General features: G+C 37.9%; 2 protein-coding genes across 2 annotated transcripts; both read left to right on the forward strand.

Moving 5' to 3' along the window:
• Positions 1-9,801: 9,801 nt before the first annotated feature.
• Positions 9,802-11,929, forward strand: Cbr-cut-1 (the record flags this gene model as incomplete). The annotated part of the gene is made up of 4 exons (XM_002631107.1): positions 9,802-9,919; positions 10,428-10,653; positions 10,936-11,689; positions 11,738-11,929. 4 exons carry the CDS (start codon positions 9,802-9,804, stop codon positions 11,927-11,929), a joined length of 1,290 nt encoding a protein of 429 aa, XP_002631153.1.
• A 9,508-nt stretch (positions 11,930-21,437) lies between these two features.
• Positions 21,438-23,287, forward strand: Cbr-unc-130 (the record flags this gene model as incomplete). The annotated part of the gene is made up of 3 exons (XM_002631106.1): positions 21,438-21,790; positions 22,303-22,629; positions 22,969-23,287. 3 exons carry the CDS (start codon positions 21,438-21,440, stop codon positions 23,285-23,287), a joined length of 999 nt encoding a protein of 332 aa, XP_002631152.1.
• Positions 23,288-23,488: the final 201 nt, after the last annotated feature.

Genomic DNA, 23,488 nt, shown 5'->3' on the forward strand with positions numbered 1-23,488 from the left:
AGCATATACACACATAAGCGAGAATAGAGCAAAAAGAGAGCACGGACGCCCAGAGCACTTCCTCGTTTTCCTGGCGCTGTTTCGAAGCTTCGGAAATTAGGAAGACGTTGGAGGAAGAAGTAGGCGACGACGACGTTCAGTGAAGATTCTTGATCTTGAAAAGTAAAGAGATATTGACATCTCAACATCTCGCATACTCTATCATCTGGGAAAATATCTTCTAATTTGAAACACGACTTCCCGGTGGTCACTCCTTCGAAATTCAGAAAACGTCCTTCACGTCATCCTTGATGTTTTTTGAAACTCTCACAACATGGCAATATCAAAATGTTCTCTGGACTAAAAAATCCAAAGTTTTGGTCTCTTTTTGTTTCTTGTAAATGCCAGTGATTTTCGAATGAAAATGAAAATTCGATTCGAGACAAGAAGAGGAAAGGTTTTTAATGAACATCTGAAAAATAAACTTTGAAATCAGATACTTTTACAAATAGGGCTTTCAAGTTTTCGTTTTTATTCATTCTGAAAACAAGAAACGCTTGTGGGATTGGTACTAAAACCATATTTGGAAAACCTGCTTAGGATTTTAATATATCTAAAACCAATCTGTAAGCCTTATTGGAGAGTTTCCCGTAACGATAAAAGAAGATTCCATTCTGGAAAAATGGATAAAAATAATCCGATTTTTCAGATTGGAAAAGACGTGTGATTGGGTTTAAACAAAGAGTTGGTGGCCTAAGTTTTCGAAAAATTAGGCCACTCAAAACTACATACTATTGAGTTTGATCTTTTGGTGACTACATTTCCAAGAGTTGTGTCATATTGAGCCTTTTGCAGTGCTTATAATACTGGTTAAATGTTCTGTAAGATCAGATTATCCCGCCTGTATTTCTTCCTTGTTCGTTTTAATCACTTCGCCGAAATGCTCATGTCTACGCAATCGTTTAGTCTGAACCTCTCCAACCAACGATTACTCCCAATAATAACAATTATCAAAGAAGATGCCTTCATTTTTATTTTCCCCTTGAGAATTAAGCATCTATTTAGAAGCATCGGGTTAATGCCCAGGTAAATAGTAATTGTTGGGAAAATAGGGGAATTCAGAATACTTCCGTTACTGTCAAGTGATTCACAAACCAGTCTAGATGACGTTTGTTCCCATAAGAAACCCCCCCCCCCCCCCCCAATGTCAGTGAATCTTGCCTCACATCACCCCGATGAACCAGCTCAATCTGAAAATCTGAACGAATAGATAAATGAGCTGATCCTGCAGGCGAGAGAACAGGCGCTTATCCACGATTTAGGTGTTTGGGTGGGATCTATATTATTACTTCCTTCTATATGTCCCCCCACTCAACTCTCTCCCGGTTTTTTTAGACGAACTCTAATTAGAAGTTGAGAAAACAAGGAAGTGTCGTGGTTTGGTTTGATTCTGAAAGTGTTCATAATGTTCCGGAGAAAACAGAAAGAGAAGTATTATGTTGTGTGTTCAAACTAGAACAACAAACTATTGTTTTGTGTTTTCCTTTTTGATTCCGGAACGACCTAAAATTTTTCTTATTAAAATGAAGACTATTCGAAGAATCTTCAGCTTTTTCAAGATTCGATATATCAGAAAACACAGAAATTAGATAGTGGGAGTGGATGTAGTAAAAGAGGATTACCAGAGTATTAGTATTGGGTGAGGGTGTATGAATAAATTGTTGAAAAGGTAATAAAAGAATTTGGGAAATGTAAAACTTATTTGGATTAGTAGTAGTACTAGTAACTTTTGACCGGAAGATCAAAGAGTTTCGAATGTCGGAACGTGCGGATCGGATTTGTGATGGAATAGGTTAGATCTGAGGGGTGTGATGGGATTCTGATGTGCTTTTGAGCTAATTTGAGGAATTCTGAAATAAGAACTCGATCTGAAACATTGAGTGCCGAAAACTTGGAATCAATAAATTTCCGTTGAACTCAAGCTATTTCCTGTTCTTAAGTTTTAGATCTAAATTTTCTAGTAATATGATTCAGTAAAAAAGTTCATTAAATTCAAACAGTTGTCTTCACATTCTAGTTTGGGCCCAATGTTCAAAAAGTGAATTTAAATTTCTCATTCAATAATTTCCACTCCTAATACCGTACCCCCTCCCCAACTTCTGCATTCTTTGTCTAGTCTGATTTTCTAGTCCATCATTTCTTTCTCTAGTCTCATCTTTTCTCATCCAAACCTCTATATCTTCTTTCTCTGAACCGTAGAATTGGAACCGAGCCAAGTCTTGGCAAAGTGCACGTCTGCAACGAAAGCCCTAATTCGGTCACCCTCGTTCCAAAATACAGCAGCCAACGCACACGACGAAAATAGTATATTGTTTTCATATGATGACCATTTAATGAGCTACTTAATCAAATCATTTCCGTCTCCAGAATAACCATAATGACGTCTTCGTTGTCTTGTGCACATCCATTTGTTTATTCTTGTCCTTCTATTACTCTTCCACCCTCTTGTATCTTTTTTTGGCAACAAGAGTCTCTCCCAAGTTCTTCACAATTTCTATTAATGTCCGTCACCGTTTTTGGGACGATGAATGAGCACATACAATATTCTGAGCACGTCTTCTTCATGTTCTAAGCTCAACCTTGTCTATTATTCAACAACTTCTTACACGTCCTGGACCCATGGGAGAAGTGCAAAATAATCTGTTTTTTGATAGTGGTGGTCGTCGTAAATAAATTTGCACACCGAATTACTGCGTTCTGCTGGGCCTCTTCCAAATCGAAATAGGTAAATAACAAAAAAGTCCAGGGAGTCTATGTTCTTATCTCGACTAATCAACAAAATAACATTCGGAAAGTGGATCAGCTCAAAAAGAAAATCTGTCTGAATATCTCCAAAACCCTCTTATCTAAATCGTGTTTACTCTAATCCCTGATGTAATTCGATATTGAAAAAAAAACAGAGTTCCTTCCCTTCAGAACCATTTTGATAAAGTGCCTGGGATAGTTATGAACTGCAAATTTTTGTCTTATTCTACGTAGTTTCTTTTTGGTTCCTGTTTACTTTAACATACAAAAATAAAGCTTGCTGATGCTCTAGCAGCAAGCCAGTTGATCTCAGAGATTACGCAAAAACATTGGTAGTAAGACGCGTAATCAAAATGAAAACAACATATGCTAATACTACTACTACGCAAGGGAACTTTTATTCCATGTGATTCTCATTAGTATTCATAAAATATTTTTTGGGAAAAAGATCATCATCTTATCTGTCAATGTGTCTGGGATACAAACCACGTGATGAGACCTCTGATCGAAATGTTCTAGAATGTGTGTTTTAAAAATAGCTGCAAAAATTAGGTTCTAGAGAAGTGGAGAACTAAAGTGAAGCTCGTTCTTTGCGAAAGTATTCAACCAAGGTAATGCCTGAAAATGTCTTTCCACAATTTTATAAAACTGTAGTAACTGCAAAGTAATGAGGAATTCAGTCTTTTTATGGTTCCAAAAGAGTTCTCACAATCATCAAAAAGCCTTGGTCAGAAATGGCGCCCCCAGGGAATGGCAGATGTCGCAATTATTAAATGTCTTCTGGCCTAAAAGTTATCTGGGGCGCGATTTCTGACCAAGTCTTTGGGCCCGAGGCCGCTGAGAGTCCTATGTCTGTAACTCCTTCGCCTTGAATATCATCCGTGTTCCAATCTTCAGCTTATTATTTTGTTTTCCGAATTTAAACCAAATGTATAGGCTAACCTACACCATAATTCCAGCTGAGCTATAATACGGTAGCTTTACTAATATGTAATCCGAAATCTTAAAATCTCAGTCATCATCATCCTAGACGATCCTCTAAAAACCGTCACTTCCTGGTTTACGTAACATCAATGGTCATACAAAATCTCCGAACGTTTTCGGAGAAAGGATTTTATAGTGTGTCCTGAAACTTCTTCTTTTTTTAGTTTGTTCTTTTTTAGTTCTGTCGAAATAAGCAAAAAAAAAAAAGCTTAAGAAGCTATGAAGTACACTAAATCTGAAAATGTTCACTGATAAACATGATAATTAGTATTTTTCATATGTATTTGGACATAATATTTCAAAACAAGGAAACAAAAACGAAAGAATCAAAAAAGGAGACGCGGCGACATACACAAATCGGAAAAGCTGATTAGTTCTCAGGACGGAACTGAGAAGTTTGCATGTGTCATCAAAGTTCTTGAGAATGGTAATATGATTAAGACACGGGTCTGACTTCCCGATTTTCGAAGATCGCAAAAGGAAACCCTACATTTCTTCATTAAAGTTGCCTCGACTCAAGTGGTTTCGAGTTCAAAACGGATTCGTCACTTCAGATTATGGTAACCAAAAGTGGATGAAAGATGAAAGTTGAAAGTGCACAAAACTTCCGGAAATGAAACAAATTCTGAATGAGAAAAGGAGAGCGGTCTTGAAATATTCAACAGGGATGGAAGAATTTTTGGAGAAATTTTTAGGGAATACGAATAAGAAACATAGCTGGGATTTAAAATACTTTGAAATGATTTTAATAAAGTTTCAGATCATTCTTCATCCTAGCTAGGTTTGTTTAGCCCCCTGCTAGTCTGGGAGATTGGAAATTTTGGGTCTGAACTTTGGATGATCATATTTTATCCCGTTCATAGAAGACTGTAAAAACATATATGAATGCGACTTACGTATGCCTAACAACCATACACCATTTTTTTATATTTTATATTTTTGATTTTGGGGATTTACAGGATACCAACACCAGAGATAAAACTCAAAATTCTATGTTTTTCCTTGTTTCATGTTTTTTCCTTATTATTTTTTCACTCCAACAACCACACATTGACGTCTTCCATTTTGATCTCAGGAACTTCTGATTTAGCCTTTAATGCTAAAGCGTTTTAAATTATATTTCATTCTAGTTGCGACTACTATCAACGGAAAATCTCTAATTTGGCATTTTGCAGCAGAAACATAATTTTCCTTCCGCAGCATACCTTGACATCATCGGGTAACCCCCATTAGAAGTGATGATGGTAGCGTCAGATAACCCAACAGACGTCATGGCATTTTCACGTCTTCTACTTTCTTCAAAATGCACTAATTGAAAGGCGAAAGCTGTGTTTCTAACTGGGAAAAAACATAGAATTATAGCTGGGATCGTTAAAATAAACGACTAGAAATTAATTCGAATTAACACCCTCCTACACCTCCTTCACTTTTTTGGAGCACTTCCTCATAAGTTCCGCCAAGAGGACTTCTTCTTCTTCTTCTTCTTCTCAGAAAAGGGGGTGGTTGTGGTCAAGAAGAAAAAGAAGAAGAAAGGAATAGTTTGAACTTAAGCATATTCTTCGAAAATCAGATTCCACTCGAGTGGATCGTCAAGTTCAAAAAAATGGCATCACTTTTAAACCTGGAGTGAGTAGTTGCAAAATGTGCCGAGAACTTTTTCTCGTAAACCAATGATTACTGGGAACGGCTAAATTTAGGTAAAGAGATTTTGAAAGTTGAAAGATGAAAAGAGAAAAATGAACACGTGTTTTCAGGTGTATAATTCCCGGAATATCTTCCGGATAAATTTGAAATGAGTTCATGAAACGAAAATAACCTAAAACACGTGCGAAATGAAAGCCCAAAGGTTTTTTCTTCTTTCGGATGGGTACCGTAATCCTCTTTACTTCTGAAAAGGCGTCATTGATGTTGGGAACATGCTCTATCCGGGAAATAAAGTTCAGCCAGTAAGAATTTTCGATAAAAACTACTTCCAAAAATGTTTAATCTAAGCCACCAGAGTGGGTGTCCGATTTATGTTCTTTCAACAATCAGAGAACCAAGAAAATTCATTTCCTTGTCTAGATTAGGTATTTTCAGCAGAGTATTAGAAGACAACGTGAACAATGTTGCACAAAAAATATCAAGAGAACAAACCATGAAGAATCAGAAACAAATTGGGAGACGTCATGGTTCTTCTGTTTTGAAAAACTATGATGTATGAAAAGTATGATTCGAATAATGTACCATAACACTCTAATAGAATGCCCAACACTTTTTTTTTACTTTGAGATCGATTATCTCGATTTCTATAACATATATCAAAAATGCGTCTGATGAAATGTTGAAATGTTAGTGATTTTATGATAAATAATTTTGCAGTTGAAAAATGTTTTCTATCTTTTTGTAAGAACTGAGATAGTTAAGCTCAAGGTGCGAGTAAAGGACGGCTTTGTATTAGAGGGTTTACATTGGGTTAGTATATTTGAACTTTTTTATAGGAAATTTTTTGTAATTTTGTAGGCTACATGTTTACCATCACGAAAATTAGAGGTGCTGATAAAAGACATAAGAACAGGACATTTAGTTACAGTGGACATTTTCGGAAAACGTTTGAGCTTCTGATTTTTACTCTGTAAGATCATAGTCAATTATTTTTCAAGTTATTGTAAATATACATCTCTATTTTCCTTTCTTCTCGTGTTTTAATCTGATTCCAAAGATCCTTGGGGGTGTCATCACAACAATCGATTGCTCGTACTTTGTATCCCATTCTTCATGATACGAAACTACTTCCCACGACATGAAATTTATTTCCAGTACGCTCTCTCTCTCTCTCACTGACGTCAAATTTCGAGTACAACTTGTGCTTCCGAAGAGCCATAGCCGAAAAGGCAGTTTGTCTCTTTCACTACGTCATCATAAGCAATCATGAAATTGTATGTATATAAAATCCCCGCTTTGTTTTGAACTTTCCATAAAACGGTTATTTCGTTCGTCCAGGGGGAAATGGAATAATCATTGGCATGAAGATACTGCGATGAGGAGAAACCAGTTTGAAGAATGCAGAAGCGAACAGTTCGAGTAGGACATTGAGATCAAAACAACGGAGAGATACTGCCTAGACGGCCATCGGACTCCGGAAATGTTAAAACTCGGAGATGAATCTCAAAACATAATAAGATGAAGAACGAATGATTTAATTGAGCGAATCGGATGTTACGTAGTAATCGTAGTAGAACTTGCAGTAGAGCATTTCGATGTTTTTTGATTAAAGGAGGCCAGACACCAAAAAAAAAAGTTTTCCTGATATTTTGCATAGAGAACCCCCATGAGGGGTTGAACTCATGACAAGCAGCTCAGGGGTACAGCGCTGCTACCGGCTGAGCTACGGGGGCGCGAAGGCGCCTGACGACCGATTGTCTACATAAGCGCGGCGCGATTTCGTCCCCCGAACTGTCCCCCGAATTTTTTGCTGTCTCGCCTCCTTTAAATCAACAAAAAAGAGATCCCCAATGAAAGAAGGGGTCATCAGAACGTCTCGGGAAAACAAGTTGAGATGCTTACTTGCATCATTACTGAAATGAGATATAATGATGACTGGACAGAGTACGTGATAGCTACACAGAGAGAAACGGTTTTGTTATCTTTAGGGATCGTTTTATGATACCGTCGAAAGGCGATTTCGCAAATCGTTTTTGTTTTTGTTAGCTGCTTAGCAGAACAAACTGATGTGAGAAGGAACCAGTTGCTGGACATGGTTATTGAAGTTTTTACGAGTTATCATGAAAGGATAGATAATGATTTGGAAGACTTGAGAAGAAAACAAAAGTAACGCACTTCAGGGGAATCTGCACAAATCTGATGAGATTCTAAATCTGAAATACTAAAAATTAAAACTTTTCAAAACCTTTTCAAAACTTTCGGAAACTTTAAAACCTTATGTGAGAGTCATCCAATGTAATATGTACAACAATAATGCACTTGTAAACGTTTGATTCAGTTTGATTTAGTTATTCTTGAAAATCGGGTCTGGTCAGGTCGGAGACCGGATTTTCAAAATTCGAAAAAAAAAATCGAAATTTCAGAAAAATTTTAAATTTGTTTGTGAAAGATATTTTTTAATGACACTCCGTTTTTTTTTTGGCATTTGACAGAGAAGCTGCTAATTTTTTCTTTGACACAGAATTTTTTTTTGAATAGACTGGAAAAAATTACTGAAACCCCGGGCCGGATCTGAAAAACTCTGAAAAAAGCCCGACCCAACCATCTTAAAGTATGGAATCATTGAATATGAATGAGAGGGCTACACTTTGGAAATCGAACGAGAAATCCATTTTAAAATAAGGTTTAATTGTCTGAAACCTTGCCTGAAAATCTAAAGTTTCGACAACGTCTCCCTTGGCTTTTAGTTTAATGTCCATCAGTTAAAAAACGACAGCAGTTTGAATAAAACATTTCAAAAGATGATCTTTTCAGATAATTTTTGTTTGTCTTGGAAAAGTTCAGCGTTTTCTGAACGTATTCCATCCATCAATACGTCTATTCTTTCTCAGCGGAAATTCTACAAATCCGAAAAATATTCACACTTTTGTTCTATTCTAAGAGAAATTCTTCATTCGTTTGCCTACACCATCATTTCCTTTTTTGACGAATGCCCAGTTTTTCATTTCAGATTCGTGTGCCACTTTCTGGGAAACAACACCTTTGGAATATAAATAATTTTCCAAAAAACTGAACTTTGCAGACCGGAAAGAAAATGATTAATTTGGAAAATTTGGTGTAAAATTCTGGGAGTTGTAAAAAAATGGAAGGGCTGGCATTCTATTTTGGAGATACAACCAGACAAGTTGTTTTCCAGAGAGGCCCAACTTGATCTTTTCAGTTCAGATTTATCAGAAAATGAGCTCGTTATTGACTAGACGTTAAGAAGGTTCCTGGTTTTAAGTTCTCAAAAATTGAATTCTGATAAAATAGTTCATGGAAAGTGCGAATTCAGGGACCTGGTATCCAACAATTTTCCGAATTTCGATCTATAAGTTTGAAATCTCGCATTAACAGCAAATTTCAAAGCGCCGAACTCTTGTGCTCAATAATTTTTGCACATGGGTACTTATGAAACAGTTACAAAAGTTCGAACTTTCAGTCAGATCTCGGATCATACAAAAACAAGTTTTTACTCTATTAGAAGATCATCGTCATCGGCCAGCTACATCTTCGTCGTCATCAAGGTCCATTTCTCTTTTTTGAACACTAAAACATAATCTGAAACGAACAACTCTCTGGGGACCATTATGTGTTTGATGATCTCATACAGAAAAACGTCATTTCTAGACACGGAACTTCTTTTTTGAAGTTATAACTTGTCAATATGTTTATGTTGTACTCGGACGATGAAGCCGTTTGGAGATCATCAAAAACGATAAGTGTCGAATGGCAAAGAAAACAATAAAAAGAAGAAGAAGGGGTGACTCGTTCCCCCAAAATAGTTCCCCTGCAGGAGGCAATAGAAAACGCCTATGAAGAGAAGAGGGTGTCAGATTAAAATGATTAATTAGAGATTGGAAAGTGGTAACAACACAGTAATCCAGTTGGCCGTTCCCTATGTCCGAAGCAGGCGATATGCCTTAGCGCGCGCCCTGTTTCTTGCGCGAACAAGCTGTTCAGTGTTGGTATGGGGCGGAGAGAATAGAGCAAGAACCAGCTAGAAATGATACATTACTGTAGATGTGGTATAAAGACGCCCTCTACACCACTATTGATATTATTTCTTTTCCTTAATCGGGTTCCAAAAACAAGAAGACGAGGAGGAGACGATTAGAAGGAGATGAATAACTACTAGCATTCAATTGCCAAACATTATCCAGTATTATCCAAGTTTCCTAACACTTGTTATTTCCATTAATTCGACATTCCTCATTACTATTTCCTATTATCTAACCGAAAACTTTTTTGACTCAACGCTCGCTCCATAAGTTTATTCTCTCGTTTACTTTTTTCTTGAATTCGATTTCCTTCGCTTGGCTTCCAAAATCTGTGAATACCGTATCTCAGATGACGTGGAAACCGATCATCTGTCTGGCTGCACTAGTTCTCTCGGCGACTGCAATTCCAGTCGATAACAATGTGGAGGGAGAGCCAGAAGTCGAATGTGGACCAAACTCCATCACAGGTATAGTTTTGCAAATTTTGTTGGAAAAAACGGTTAGGGAATTTTAAAGCTAAAGCTTATCAGCAAAAAATTGATCTTGAGGAAAAACATTGTATTCAACATTTTGAAAAATCACCTCTATTTTTTCCGTTTCACTCGACATATCGTAATTCTAAAGCATTATTTTCTCTTCTACCCTGCTCTCAAACGTGCAACATTTTGCACTACAAGCATTTCCGTAATCCTCTTATGCAAAATTGTTTAAAAGTTGAGATTGAAGATTAAGCATACGGAAAGGAAATTCATAAAATTAGTGACACTTCACTTCCGGAATTTCTACGATGTTTTTTACGAAATTCCGTTTCAAATTAGACTAAATTTATGAGGACTTGTCTTGCATGTCAGTGAGTGTTCCGTGATAAAAGTCGTTTTGAGGAAATAGGGAAGAAATTATAAATCCTAGGTAAAAATCAGACAACACAAGAGACAAGAAAGCCTTCTGAAGTCGTTCAAATTCTTCTTACTTCAGTAAACTTCAACACACGTAACCCATTCGAGGGACACGTCTACGTGAAGGGACTCTATGATCAAGCTGGATGCCGATCCGATGAGGGAGGTCGCCAAGTCGCTGGAATCGAGCTTCCATTCGACTCCTGTAACACCGCCCGTACTCGTTCTCTCAATCCAAAAGGAGTCTTTGTTTCCACCACTGTCGTCATTTCATTCCATCCTCAATTCGTTACCAAAGTCGATCGGTATGTGGGGGGAGGAAACAAAAAACATAGAGAAAGAATTGAATTTTTGATGATTGTCCCGGGCCGTATGAGTCAGTTGTTCTTCGACGCCCTCGCGTTTAGATCATCCACAAAATGAGCACGCTTCACCGAGCATTTAATAATAGAATACAAAGATTTCAAGATATTTTTTGGCAAACAACGAATTCAAATTAAGAATGCAGGAGATTTTTTGTTTATTTCTAGAAAAAAAAATACTAGGACGAAAATCAACAAGTGCATAAAATCACTTTCTATTTTCAGCGCCTACCGTATCCAATGCTTCTACATGGAGTCCGACAAGACCGTCTCGACCCAAATCGAGGTTTCAGATCTTACCACTGCCTTCCAGACCCAGGTTGTTCCAATGCCCGTCTGTAAATACGAGATTTTGGACGGAGGACCATCTGGACAACCAATCCAATTTGCCACCATTGGCCAACAAGTCTACCACAAGTGGACCTGTGATTCAGAGACTACCGACACCTTCTGCGCTGTTGTTCACTCTTGCACTGTCGATGATGGAAACGGTGACACAGTTCAGATTCTCAACGAGGAGGGATGTGCTCTTGACAAATTCTTGCTCAATAACTTGGAGTACCCAACTGATTTGATGGCTGGACAAGAAGCTCACGTCTACAAATACGCTGATCGCTCACAACTATTCTACCAGTGCCAGATCTCCATTACCATCAAGGATCCAGGAAGTGAATGTGCTCGCCCAACATGCTCCGAGCCACAAGGATTCGGAGCAGTCAAGCAAGCCGGAGCCGGAGCCGGAGGAGCTCATGCCGCCGCTGCCCCAATCGCTCAAGCCGGAGCCGAAGAAGCTCCAGCCGCCGCTCCAGCTGCCGCCGCAGTTCCAGCTGCTGCCCCAGCCGCTGCTCCAGCTGCAGCTGCTGCTGTCCCACGCGCCAATCTCGCTCAATTGAGACTTCTCAGAAAGAAGAGATCATTCGGAGAGAATGAAGGAATCCTCGACGTTCGTGTCGAGATCAACACCTTGGACATCATGGAAGTATGAATTTGATGAAACTCCTTGTTTTTTACAGTGATAATTTTTCAGGGAGAGAACCCAACTGCTCCAGAAGCCGCCGCCCTTGTCTCGGAGGAGGAAGTCCGTCGTCGTGTCTCATCCAGCGGAATCTGTCTCACCCCAATCGGATTCGCTTCCTTCCTCGGAATCGGAACCGTTGTGGCTACTGCTCTCTCCGCCACCATCTTCTACGTTGCTCGTCCAATTTCCCACAAACACTAACTCAAATATGTTCTCTTTTTTCCCCTAATTTATTATTTTTGCCCCACCATGATCCATCCCATCCCCCCGAACCTTATTTATTTGTACGTATTACCGTGCAATAAACTTTTTGTTTTGAGCATAATCCGCTTTTTTAATGCGTTGTGAGCCAATGATTTTTTTAAATGACCGGTACTTCTTTGTGAATGAATTTCTGAATCATTCTACTTCTTGAACTTGATTTTGAAAACGATTGAAGTAAGGAAAGTTTTGGTGAAGCAAGTGATAGACAACTTGTGCAAAAAATAGTTAGTAAGAAATCAGATCAGAACAAGAATCAGTCAGTGCAGAAATCAAAAATTCAGGCAAAAAGATAAGTTTTTTTTGAATGCAAGTCTAGCCAAAGAAAATTCCAAATGTTTCAATCAAGTTTTCTATAGGTTCAATTGATCCAAAACGTTCATTATTTTGGAGGAAACTGTAAATTAGAGACGACCTGAACCAAGTTGTAAATTCCAGATATACCTATCTTTCTAATTTCAGTCTGTAATCAGGAAATCATGGACTTTGGACCATTTGGATGATCAAGTCAATATTGGATATTTTAAGTTTAAAAGCCTTAAGTAGACCTGTGATCCTGAGACATTAGAAATGGTTTTTTTTCAGGAATACAGAAACCTTCCTACTATGACACCTCATGAAAATTAATATACCACGGACTTACGAAGGAGTTATAACTCGGAAGTACTGTGAAATCCTTTTCCTTTCCAAAATTGAATTTTTAAAATTCTCTGTCACTGTATTTCGGATTTCTTCTCCTATCTTTTCAGACATTCATCATGACACAAACTTTTTCAGCTCTTCTCCGGTATCTTGAAACTGGAAATACCTTAATCCCTCATATCTTACATCCAGATTCCAATTCATTCCCCTCATTCCTTGTGAAAAATTGCAAAAAACCAACAAAAAAGTGTGATCATTCATGAAGCCCACCTAGTTGGGTGTCTCTTTTATGTTTTCATCTCACCGACACAGCCAAGAGACTGACTTCTTCTTCGTCGATTCGGGTGCCCAATGATTTGTGACACTGCAAGAAAAAAAGAAGAAGGGGAAGACACGAACGGTCTCCCAATTTTTTTACGAGTCCGTCGTCGTCCGAAAAAAAAGAAGAGACCAGAAGAGGGTAAATCATTGTTTTATCATCTGGCCCATGGTGGAATGAAGGCGAGGTTAAGGTGTACTTGGCAGAAAAAAGAAGAAACAAAAGGCTATAACTTTCCAACGCCGGAGGTGGAAACAACGTCGATAAATGTTCGAAAGAAGGAAGGGAGAACCGGCAGATCAGAAGCCCACTGGTGTCTTTTTCTAACATTCAAATTTTTTTTAAATTTAATTCAATTGTGATGATTTTCTGTCTGAAGTCCCCATGACAGGAAAACAATGTTTAGTCTAAAACAACCTTTTTGATGCATCAATTCGCAATTTTATCTGTGACGAATGAGCTTGAATTAATTTTGAGCAGGGTGAACAGAGAAACGAAAAAACAAGAACGTAGTTGTAGTCATAAAAGTATTATTGCTATCCAGTTAATTCGATTTCAGACAAAAATAGGTCTAGTCGCGGAAACCAAATAATCTGTTTTTAACTGAAATTTAAAAGTTTTGATTTTTATTTGAAAACCTTCTTTGAAAACCAAAAGCTTACGTTTTTGAAGCTCAAAGTTTTCAGCTTCCATGAATTATTTTTTCATATGCGTTTTATTTTAATTTCTGAGCAATAGGCTTAGAATCCAAAAAGAAGCCTTGAAAACACTAAAATCCCCATTTCCAATTTAACAATTTTTTTTGTGGTTTTCATTTCCGATTAATACATTTTCCATGGTTTATTGAAGCAGCCGTACTGTTTTATAACCCCCTCTTCGCCCAGCTAACATACCGTACACCTAAAAAATTCCTCCCCGTTCCCACAATTACGAATTGGAATAATAATTTAGGCAAGCGATAAAAACTATTTATTCACCATGTCAAACAGTTTCCGGTTCATTCCCATAGTACACTTAATCATGTAAATACTTCTCGACCCCTCTTTTCTTTTTTCTTTCAACTCCCGCTTATTCCATATTAATCAAGAAGCTCCCTAGCATTTATTTGTTCAAACACCTTCTCTAGTAATCCTACCGCCTTGCCAATCACTTCCGACCACCGGATTACCTCTTCTTTTTACATACTTTTTGCGGTCTCCTCCTACTTCTCCAGCACTCTTTTAATCATGCGTTCGGATCAGTGACATTCAAAAGAACGCCCTCCTTCATAGCTAGTACTTCGCACACGCTATTTAAAAAACGACCGTTTGATGAACGCCGAAAATGGCTCATTGTTTTGTAAAATGGTCGTCGCAGGTATCATTCGACAACCGCATCGGTCCCTGTAAACGACTTGTAAATGAAGATTAAGTGCCCGTTGGTCGTAAATTGAGTTCTCAGGTACTTCTTCTACGGTGGTTATTGCGTAAAGCGAAATGAGTATTACGGTAGGTCTTTTTTAATTAGTTGCGTTGAGATAGGGTAAGAGATTCAGAGAAATTCGATGAAGATTTTTTGAGATGGACGGAAATGATGTTTTCAAAATATTGAGATTACAAACTGTTAAAAATGTAAAGTTTGTTAATCATTGTGGAAAACGGCTCTATCCCAAAGCACATGTTCTTCAGAAATGAATATTCCGAAATAAAACGATCGTTTCCAGAAAAATATGGGCTTTTTGAAGAAATAAAAAGGACTTGTCGGCAAAAAAAAATAAAAAGAAAAATACTTCTTTGATACTTTCTTATATTTCTTTTCAATCATAGGCTTACTGTCAGGCTAAAACGAAAATTTAACTTTCAATTGGAAATCAGAAAAAAATTTCCAAAGAACCTCCGAGAACGCAAAGGACCTTGTTTTTGGGACAGAGCCTGGAAAGCTGATAAGACTAATACGACTAGTAGATTTCTGTGGAACACTGTAAATATGTATGAATAATTTTACGAGCATGTTTCTGAGAAACGCAACCAAGAGACCTGTCTGATAATCATGAATATAATATTTTCAACTTCTTAGCTCGATTCCGATAATTTACTTTATTTTGTGAACCTCTGAATATTTCCTCACACTTCTCAACAACTTGCTGTAACCTTGATTTTTTACACCCATTTCTAATGAAATGCAATCCAGGACACCTACTAGTACAACAGATGTTTCTTGTACCTGTGACACATCTTAAGCTCCGCCCATCTTTTTTATCCTCCGCTCGGAGCCGCCCATCTTGACAAGTTGCTCCAAGAAAGTGACAAACTACAGTAGTAAGTATTCTATTCCCCCTCTCTCTGACTCTTCATCTAATACATTCTAAATCCTTCTGTTTCTGGAAGCTTTTGGAAAGCAAAACTTTTGAGAAAACAATGAAAATAACCAAAATCGTATTTGAGTTAATCGAGTCATAAAACTACTGTTATTGTTATTTTTGCCTCTCCAGTCATTTTTCTAATCATTTCTAAATGTGTCCATAACAATTTCCAAGCTTGAAAACAATCAGGAAAACTTGAGCGTTATTTTTATTAAATACAAATTATCTCTATTTCAGTTGATACTTCTCTTAACTACCAAAATATGTACAATTTTGATGATTTTTCACATTTTTCTCACCAAACTTTCCATTAAATTTCGGAGTATTATTATTTTTTTTCTCGTTCTCCCTCTCTCCGCTTTTCTGATCCATTATTCAATTTGAGAGTTGTCCGATTATAAATTTATTTACATGTGGGAAATATTGTTCTACTTGGAACCCCATTCGTTGCCGAACGGTTGATATTATTCTTTGGGTGGGCCTTCTGAATAGTATTACACGGCTGTTCAATTCATCCATCAATCGCTGACAAATTGTGATGATGCACTTGCCGAGAGAAGACTCTGAAGCTTCTTCTTCTTCTGCAAACACTAATCTGATTATATTCAGTGTGAACACGTAGATGATTGTTGTAAAGTTTTTGGTGCGATGAGTGTGAGTTTACGGAAGAAAGTTTACAAAAAATGTTTAGGATAACAGCAAGCTCATTGAGATATCTGTTTAGTATCATCCAAGTCTTAACGCTTCAATGTGGGTGTTTCCTGTAGTATTGGTGCTTCGGAATTCGGTATTATTCCGACCTGAAATTTTTTGGTCCTAGTTTGTTGGTTCCAGTTCAGGCAATTCTAGATCGATGCTCAATTGTAATCATACTTGTCAATGGGACGGCTGATAACTTGCTTCGAAGTTGTTTTGATTCTTATTAGAGCTTGATTCTTATAGGTGGTGGTGTAAGCACTCCGAACTCTATCTGGTATGCTAGTTGGCTCAAATTTTCAAACTTGAAGCGAGTTATCAACCGGCGCGGAATTATTCCGTCGACAAGTGTGGTTGTGATTATTATCACAATGGTTAATTCGACCATGTGTTCTCAAATTCAAGCTATTCGTCCTCACTACCATAATCAATGATATTCACTTGTTTTCTATCCTATACTTCACTCCATAGATACCCCTCTCCATCATCATCAGTACTTCCGTACTTTCACTTCTCCTCCCAACTTCCAATTCATCTTCTTCTACGTGCTCCAAGACCTCCCCGGAGCATCTTGCTGACAGCCGTTTTTACAAGCGTTTGGATCAACAAACACCCCGCCCGCCCGATGAGGATCGATGATGACGTGCCAGTTGTTGCACCTACAGTAGGACAACAAATTTCAATTGATCCCGGTTGGTGATGATAGACGAGACGGATTGAGATGAATGTGATTGGGAGGGAAAGAAAAACGAAGTTGTTAGGAAAAAGAAGTGCACATGTGCTATGTATTGTGTTAAGAGCCGTGTTTCATGATGTTTCATTTCGGAAGTGAAGTAGGATCTAATTGGACGAAAGAAAATGTTTTGAAAACAAGAAGAAGAATAGAGTGATCGAGGGGTAGTGTGATCGAGAGAAGTGAGAGGTGGAAGCTTCAAACATAAAAGGTTACGGTACGTGCTCGGACTGGATGTTGAAATCCCCAAATTCAAAGAATACTCATTATCATATCACTGTTCATACACACTGTTCTATTTTCTGACATAATATTTAGGCCATAAAAACTTCACAGCTTTCAATCCCACAAAAAGATTCCAATCTACCTCTAATTTCCGCGCATGGCTATTTTTCGCTATCTCGCTTTTCAACATTTCAACACTTTGTGTGATTTATCGCCTTTTACATATTTCACCTTCTCCCCTCTCCCCCGAACAGTGTAAACGGTTTGACATCTTCTCTCCTTCCGGTACCGTTTCCCTCGTGTTCTCAACCGATCCCACGAGAAAACTGATCGGCTTAAAGATTTCTTAGCGGTAACCAGGCGACTTGATCAAAGAGAAACAATTATTCTGTCATCACAAAACTTCTTGCCGAAACTCAGATGATGCCGGTGATGGCGGCTCGTGTTATTACATAATCCCCACTCAATAGAGAGACACACTTTCGGTCGAAACTTTTCCTCCGGGAAGTCTCCATTTCTGACAGATGTCGCCTGTGAAGACCAATTATCGGATTCTATTTTTTCAGAAGGAGCCTGTAAACCACGCGACAATTAGCCCGAAATATCTTTTTGTGGACACTGAATGGAAAAATAGAATAGTGTGGGGAGGGTCGCGGCAAGTTAAAAGACGGTATCGTGTCAGCGCATCGTTGTGAAACTTGGCGTTTTTGTGTTGTACCTATGTTTCTTCATGAAGACCTCCTCCTCAACCATTTAAGATTATGTCGCAGATAACCGGGCACCCGGCACTTGAAATGAAGATGGATCGATTTTGGCGCCTCCCCACCCCGAAGTGCTTCTTCATCATTTTCGCTGCTTATTGTGGTCGCGAGACACCACTCCGAACATGTTTTAGTGACACCTGCTTGTCAGAGCGAGCCGGTAGAGAGAAGGAGTCATCCGAAGTGAAAGGATGAGCAGTTAAAGTTTGCACAAACGGATGCCGACCTACTTTATCTTTATTTTCCCGCCTACTTCTGATGTACCTTTTCCCGCATTATGACTACGGCTCCAGGTAAAAGAAACTAAAAGAAAGTTTTTATGCCTTTAGACCTAAAGGTTACAAAAGAGGTTTCGCGGCCATAAACCAAGCAGTAGGAGGTTACCTACGTGTTTATGGCCTTGTAAATCTTTTGGTTATTTGCTGATATTTTGGTATTGGTGTCTGAAGAAGTTTGACATATTTAGGAAGGAGAGAAAACTGGTTATTCATATTAGGAGAAACTGTAGGTTTTTGTCACTTCTCGAAATTTCAGAATACTTGGATACTGTATCTTTCAATCAGTTTTTTATGTTGTAGGTTCAGTAGAGGTCTAGAATCCCAAAGAATTGTTGCGCTCATAAGGAGTTATTTTTTCTAGGGTCACTGTATTCTCTATTGCATTTGCTATTTTTATTCTAAAATGATCAATGCTCTAGTATTCGGAATTTCATTAAAACAATACGAATTTTTTCGGCTTAGTGGTCTGATTGCCTAGACACATTCATGTTATTATTCAACCTCGGAGGTGTTGATTACTTTTCGAAAAAATTGTTATGTAATATCCTATCTTCTATAAAAACCAGAGCCAATCCTACCCGTCTAACAATCTTTTTCCCCGATACTTCCAGAAGAATTTCTGATTGTTTGACCTGTTTCCAACCTCTTGAAGATCCCCGACACATGTCACTCTGCTCCTTTTTGCTTTTCCTTGTCTTGCTATCAAAACGTTTTCTTTTCCCTGTCCGGTTTCCAAAAAGTTTCCCAATACTTTTTTTTCCCCTTCAGGTGCAATTACAATAAACTGTTAAAAGAAGGAGTAGAAGGAACCCGAGACAGTCCAAATTTATAGTCTCATCTCCTTATTTTGAGAACCCAATACTCGTTGACGACATATCATTATTCCAGTCCCGAAAAGAGAAGAGAACCCATTTCTTTTTTTGGGGAGGGGCACTAATTGTTAATTGTCTTTTTTGTTTCACTGTTTGTTTTCAGTAGTTTGGGGGGGGGGGGGAATTTAAATGTTGGAGAGAGGCGTCAGGTAAATTTCTAGGGGATAAAATTCAAAATTTTATGAGCATAAGCTCCTTAAAAATGTGAAATTAAAAATGGTTCTATTAGCTATTTTTCAATTTATGGAAATAACGAGGAATTGAAAATTATATCGTATTCTCAATGTTTTATTCTAGGTCTTGACATGAACCAAAGAAAAAAACAGTATCCAGTCAATTCAGACTAGAAAATATAATTTTTTAATGAATAATTTAATTTCAAGGAATTCAACTTGTTTTTCCAGTTTACTTCTTTTAGACATTTTTGGTAAACCGTGAATTCTTTACTTGAAGGCCACCACTGTAAAATTTGAGCTCAATTATCTTGGCTCCTACGAGAGATATAAAAATGTGTAAGCTAAAAAATGTTTGTGATATTATGATAAACAATTTATCAGTTGACAACGTTTTTATATATTTCCCAGGAATCGAGATAAATTGGCTCAAAGTTAAAAGTTAAGAGGCCCTTCTATTACAGATTTAACGGTATTTTATAGAAAACTGCTCATAACATAACGACGGCAAAACTTTTCCATAGAGCTTCCAGCCACAAAAATTCATAGAACTCCTTTCGGGAAATTCAGTTTCATACTTTCTGCATTAATATTAACTCGATTCATGAAACTAAACTCTTTGAGTCATCGGCTCTTCGATCAGTCCCCTTCTTGAATCGAAGACACTCGTCGGACGACTTTGTTCCCATACCGGAAACTATCTCAATTGTTTTATCTCAAATACCTCATACTCACCGACGACACATCAAAACCATAAGAACATCAAGTATGAACATAATTGTTGCCTAACCTCATAAGTTATTATACTTTGCCATGTTACCCTCAAACACGTCGGCTCCAGATAGCCTGTTTATTCGTCTGACTTGACCTCTACTGATAATGAAATTGATAAGTGTTTGGACTTTTTTATGATGATACGCGGCGAGTATGTGTTACCTAATTATTCCCTCATTTATCTATCCCAGCCGACACTTCCTTTTCACATCAATCTTAATCAGATAAAAACAGAATGCCAGGTTAGAATGCCACCCGGAATTGGTATATATTTGAAAATTGAGTAATCAGACCGGGTCCCCCGATCAGAATTTGGTAGTCACTGATGATCGGATCATCATCATCAACATTATAGTGATAAAATATATTAGTCCTATGTATCTGTTTCTCTCTTCCTTCTTCGTCTCTCGATCGTGTCACTGGTGATGAGTCTCAGGCGACGCGTGGGCGGAGCCCCGGGTGGAAGAGGCCGAGTAGGCGGAGTCGGCCAATTACCAACTGTCGCTTTTGTGATATTCATCCGCGCTCTTTTTTCGATGAGTGACACGAAAACGGAAGAGAAGTAGGAGGTGGACCCGAAAACTAATATTATGGAAGATCCTGACACACATGGGTTGTATTTAGGTATGGGTTACCTGAACGGTCACGGCCTTTTTGGGACCTAGTTTTATGTTTATAATTCTTTAAATGATAATTTGATAGTGTATTACGGATAACTCTCTGATTTGAGCTGGTGATCTATTCCTCAAATATACTTAAACCCTTTTCTGCTGACCTCCTAGGGATACTGTAACTTGCACCTCCCAGTTTCCCACTTCCTCTCACTCATCAATTTACAACTCGTCTCCCAAGAATTCGACTCTTTTCCACACAGCCCGAAAAAAAAACTTGCTCAACATGTGTCTTGTCCTCCATCATAAATCTACAGTATACCTCTCCAACATCCTCTTCCAACTCAATCGTTTTTCAATTGTTCTTCACCAACTAACACATTTCTTTCATCATTTCTAAGCTCAACGAGCCCCATCCTCCAACGGATCATGACATTTGATATGTTGTTTGTGTTAACTAAGATAACTGATATTGGAGATACAATTTCTGTTTTCTTTTCAACTCTTGTTTTTCAACCAAACCTTTTTTCGAACGCCACTTGTCTTCCATTTCTCTCATCTTCTCTCTTTCTCCCGTATTACGATAATCGCTAATAGTGTCTCTAATTCACACTCTTCAGAATCATTAATATGTTTCAATGTTTCCCCAAACAATGCATATGATCAGCTGGTCCTCTCCTTTAATATTCCTACAGTATCCCGAAGTTCAAGTGCTCCGCACTCATCCCTGATCATCTTTCTTTTCTATTTTTCTGCTTTTTCGTCGTCTTCGCATTCTTGTTTCCATCTACCGTAATTTTCTATCCGATTATAAAATTTTGATAATTCATATCATCATCCCATCCATCTATCTATCACGGTGTCATTAATTTCAACTCCTAATTTGAAAATTCGAAATTCATAATTTTGATAACGTTATAAAAATATTAGTCTTGCTTATCTTTTCCACTCCGTTTTTTTTCCATTTTACAACCAGTTTTTAAACAAACTTTCCTTTTTTTACAGACAAAGAGATAGCCAATAATGCTATTCTCAATGGAATCTATACTATCTTCCAAGCCTAAAAAAGACTTGGAACTTCCGCCAAAGTTGGATCCAGAAATCACCACCAACGAAGAAGGGACACCTCCACGGAGCAATACTAGGCTTTCGGAGCCATCGACGTCTTCAGAAGACAATTTGGTGAAGGTTGAAGCTGAAAGTAGAAAGAGGAGTAGGTCTCTGGGAGATGATCCAGCCGAAGATGATGATGAGCCTGTCAGGAAATCAGCTAAAAGGAATAATTCGACTTCTACCACTGCCGAAAGTTCTTCAGATGATCAGAGTGGGAAAGATGAGAAAGAAGAAGATGACGACGATGAAGATTCATCTGTTCCGTAAGTAATGCAAAATTACATTTATTTGGGGGAAAATATGAAGAAAATATAGTCGGAAGCATATTCAAATGAATCATCATACTGAAGTTCGTCTTCCTATTAGTATACATTTAATAACTGAAATAAATCAATTTAGACAAAGTTCATATCTTTTGTAAGATAAATTATCAAACGAATTGTTAAATTCAACCAGACTAGTTGAGCAATTTGAATATTCACAGTACCGTAACTTTTAAAATTAAAATCCAATTGAGTTCACCACAAATTTCTGAAATTCCTCTTTTTCAAAACTCCAAAACTTCATTTTACAACTTCCAATCTAATTCTACAATTAAACTTTGTCCGTTATTATAATCCCTTCTACTCATAATTTGCGGTCGAGAGTAAGGTATTCAAGAAAATCATGCACTTCGATTTTTGATTTTATCTGACCATTTGACTTTACTTATTCTTTTTTTCTAGTTCAAAGCTCATCTCATCCCCAACGAAAACAACAAAATAATATTTTTCAGACCTACCTCTATGTCTGGCCACCGAAAAAGTAGCCACTCGAAACCACCGTTCTCCTACATTGCTCTCATTTCAATGTCAATTATCAATTCACCCGAGAAGAAACTGACGCTCTCTGAGATTTGCGATTACATCATGAACCGCTTCGAGTACTACAAGGAAAAGTTCCCAGCGTGGCAAAACTCGATTCGACACAATTTGAGTCTCAATGATTGCTTCGTAAAAGTGCCACGGGGACCAGGAAATCCAGGAAAAGGAAACTATTGGACACTGGATCCAAACAGTGAAGACATGTTTGACAATGGATCGTTTTTGCGAAGAAGGAAGAGGTGAGGAAATCAGGGGGAATTCTGAATGAAAGTATTACAACCTGAGGTAGTGGTGAGAGCTTTGTGAGCACACATAACGACAGCGGCAAGAGAAACGACGAAGACAGTTGTTTCGATAATTTGTCACCAATTTGTTGTCATTAATCGCACCCCCGGGGGAAAGCCTTGGGAAAATAAGAACGTTTTCGTTTTGAGGTCACTTAAACATAAACTTTGAAGATTTGATGGTTTTGGGAGTTTCATAAAGTAGATTTTCGGGGTGAAGAAAACTGATTAATTCGAAGTAAAAATTAAATATTCTTATCCCGAAATTTATATATACAAGTTCATTTTTTCCAGATTCAAAAAGACGTCCGATGACTATCCGGTGCTACCCCACAATACGATGCCTTACCCTTCATTTATGCCCCCAGGAATGGTCCTCCCTCCCCGTATGATGTATCCAATACCAACAATTCCAATGATGGCTCCACCTCATCCGATGAACCCTCGAAACATGCCTGCATTCTACCTTCCTCCCCCAATCGATAGTCAAAAACTTTTATCCATGATGGCTGCTAGAGCCATGCCAAGTGATTCTCCTTCTAATTCAAGTCAGAAGAGATCCTCATTGAATTCGTCCCCCAATGAGAATGGAACTTCACCGAGATCCGAGTGATTTTGATTCGATTATCTATATCTTAATAACTAATTTTTGTCTGTGTATTTTTTCTTGGTCACCATTCTGTTTTAATCTCTTCTAGTCTTTTTTCCATTCCTTCAGTTTCTCCACCCATCCGCGCCCATCCCTTTCAGCATTCTACGCTTCGTTGCCAATAGATCTCAAATCGTGCAATCTATTTATCCATTTCTATAATAT

This window comes from Caenorhabditis briggsae (assembly GCF_000004555.2).
Source record: "Caenorhabditis briggsae complete genome, chrII, whole genome shotgun sequence".
Taxonomy (NCBI): domain Eukaryota; kingdom Metazoa; phylum Nematoda; class Chromadorea; order Rhabditida; family Rhabditidae; genus Caenorhabditis; species Caenorhabditis briggsae.